We start from the raw sequence: 992 nt of genomic DNA on the forward strand, positions 1-992 counted from the left end.
CTCTTTCTGAAGGAAGGGATCCTTTTTTTTTTTTCTGAAGAGGTAAAATGCTCAGCAGAGAGATGCACAAGAGCAAGTCCCCCTCAGTCCTGCTAACACCTCTGGGGTTTCTGGTGTGACACACTCTGTGGAAAGCCTGAGCAAAGCGTGGGGGTTTTGCCTCTGAGGCACTTGGCAGCGCAGCTGAAGCTGAGTAGGCAGACACCTTACTGGGACAGAGGTCTGACGGAAGAAGCTGTGTCAGCTCTGCCGCGTTCCTACCAAATCATCACTCACGTGCCTTTCTATTATGTTCCTGACGTGACCCCGTTAAGAGTAACACTTGCTACCGTGTGAAATTGGTGAGAAGCTGTAAACTTTAGCTTGGGTCAAAGGCTTGCTGAAGCATCTTCAACATCCTCTGGCTTGTCTCAGCATCCACAGCACAAAGCTGGGCGTCTCCGGCGTTTCACGAGTTTGAGAAGCAGGACTAACCTACGTGCTGTGAAAGGCAGCAACCACACCAATTACTTAGTAGGTGTAACTCTCGGCACTCGGGTTACACCGACAGCTTTCAACATGCAAAACATCAGGTACAGAGTAAGTAATGAGTAAGGCTACAGGCCAGTCTACTACGCTAGCTTCTTTTTCTTTTTTTACCCTTTCAGTAGAGGCACTGAAGGAGCTTCCCAGCCCATCGCACTGCCTGACGTGAGCATGTCCTCCAGCTGCGGCCCTTTAGCACTGCGTGCACCAGCGCAGCCCAGGAGCGGGGATTTCCAGTAGCAGCGCTGTCGGAGAGGGCGTCTGTCTGTCCAAGCGCTGTAGTTCCAGCACAGCCCTCCTCCCCCGCTGTCCTGTCCCCTCCTCTACCGGAGGAGCCGCGGCGGTGTATCGGCCGCCCTTTTCCAGACGGCCGCCTTGCCCGATGAGGCCAGGGCTGCTCCCCCTCGGCCCCGGGGGCGGCAGGGCGGCGCGGTCCAGCCTCAGCCGCCCCGGCGCTGGGGGACCCC

General features: G+C 56.4%; 1 protein-coding gene across 1 annotated transcript in view; it reads left to right on the plus strand.

Annotated features, from left to right (window-relative positions):
- The first annotated feature begins 558 nt into the window (after positions 1–558).
- NPC2 (NPC intracellular cholesterol transporter 2) overlaps positions 559–992 on the plus strand; it is a 2,637-nt gene continuing 2,203 nt past the window's right edge. The window contains exon 1 of the mRNA XM_009280909.1: positions 559–583. Within this exon, the coding sequence (XP_009279184.1) occupies positions 559–583 (25 nt within the window). The remainder of the gene's footprint in view (positions 584–992) is intronic.

The sequence above is a fragment of the Aptenodytes forsteri genome, unplaced genomic scaffold, assembly GCF_000699145.1.
Source record: "Aptenodytes forsteri isolate BGI_AS27 unplaced genomic scaffold, ASM69914v1 Scaffold193, whole genome shotgun sequence".
NCBI classification, from domain to species: Eukaryota; Metazoa; Chordata; class Aves; order Sphenisciformes; family Spheniscidae; genus Aptenodytes; species Aptenodytes forsteri.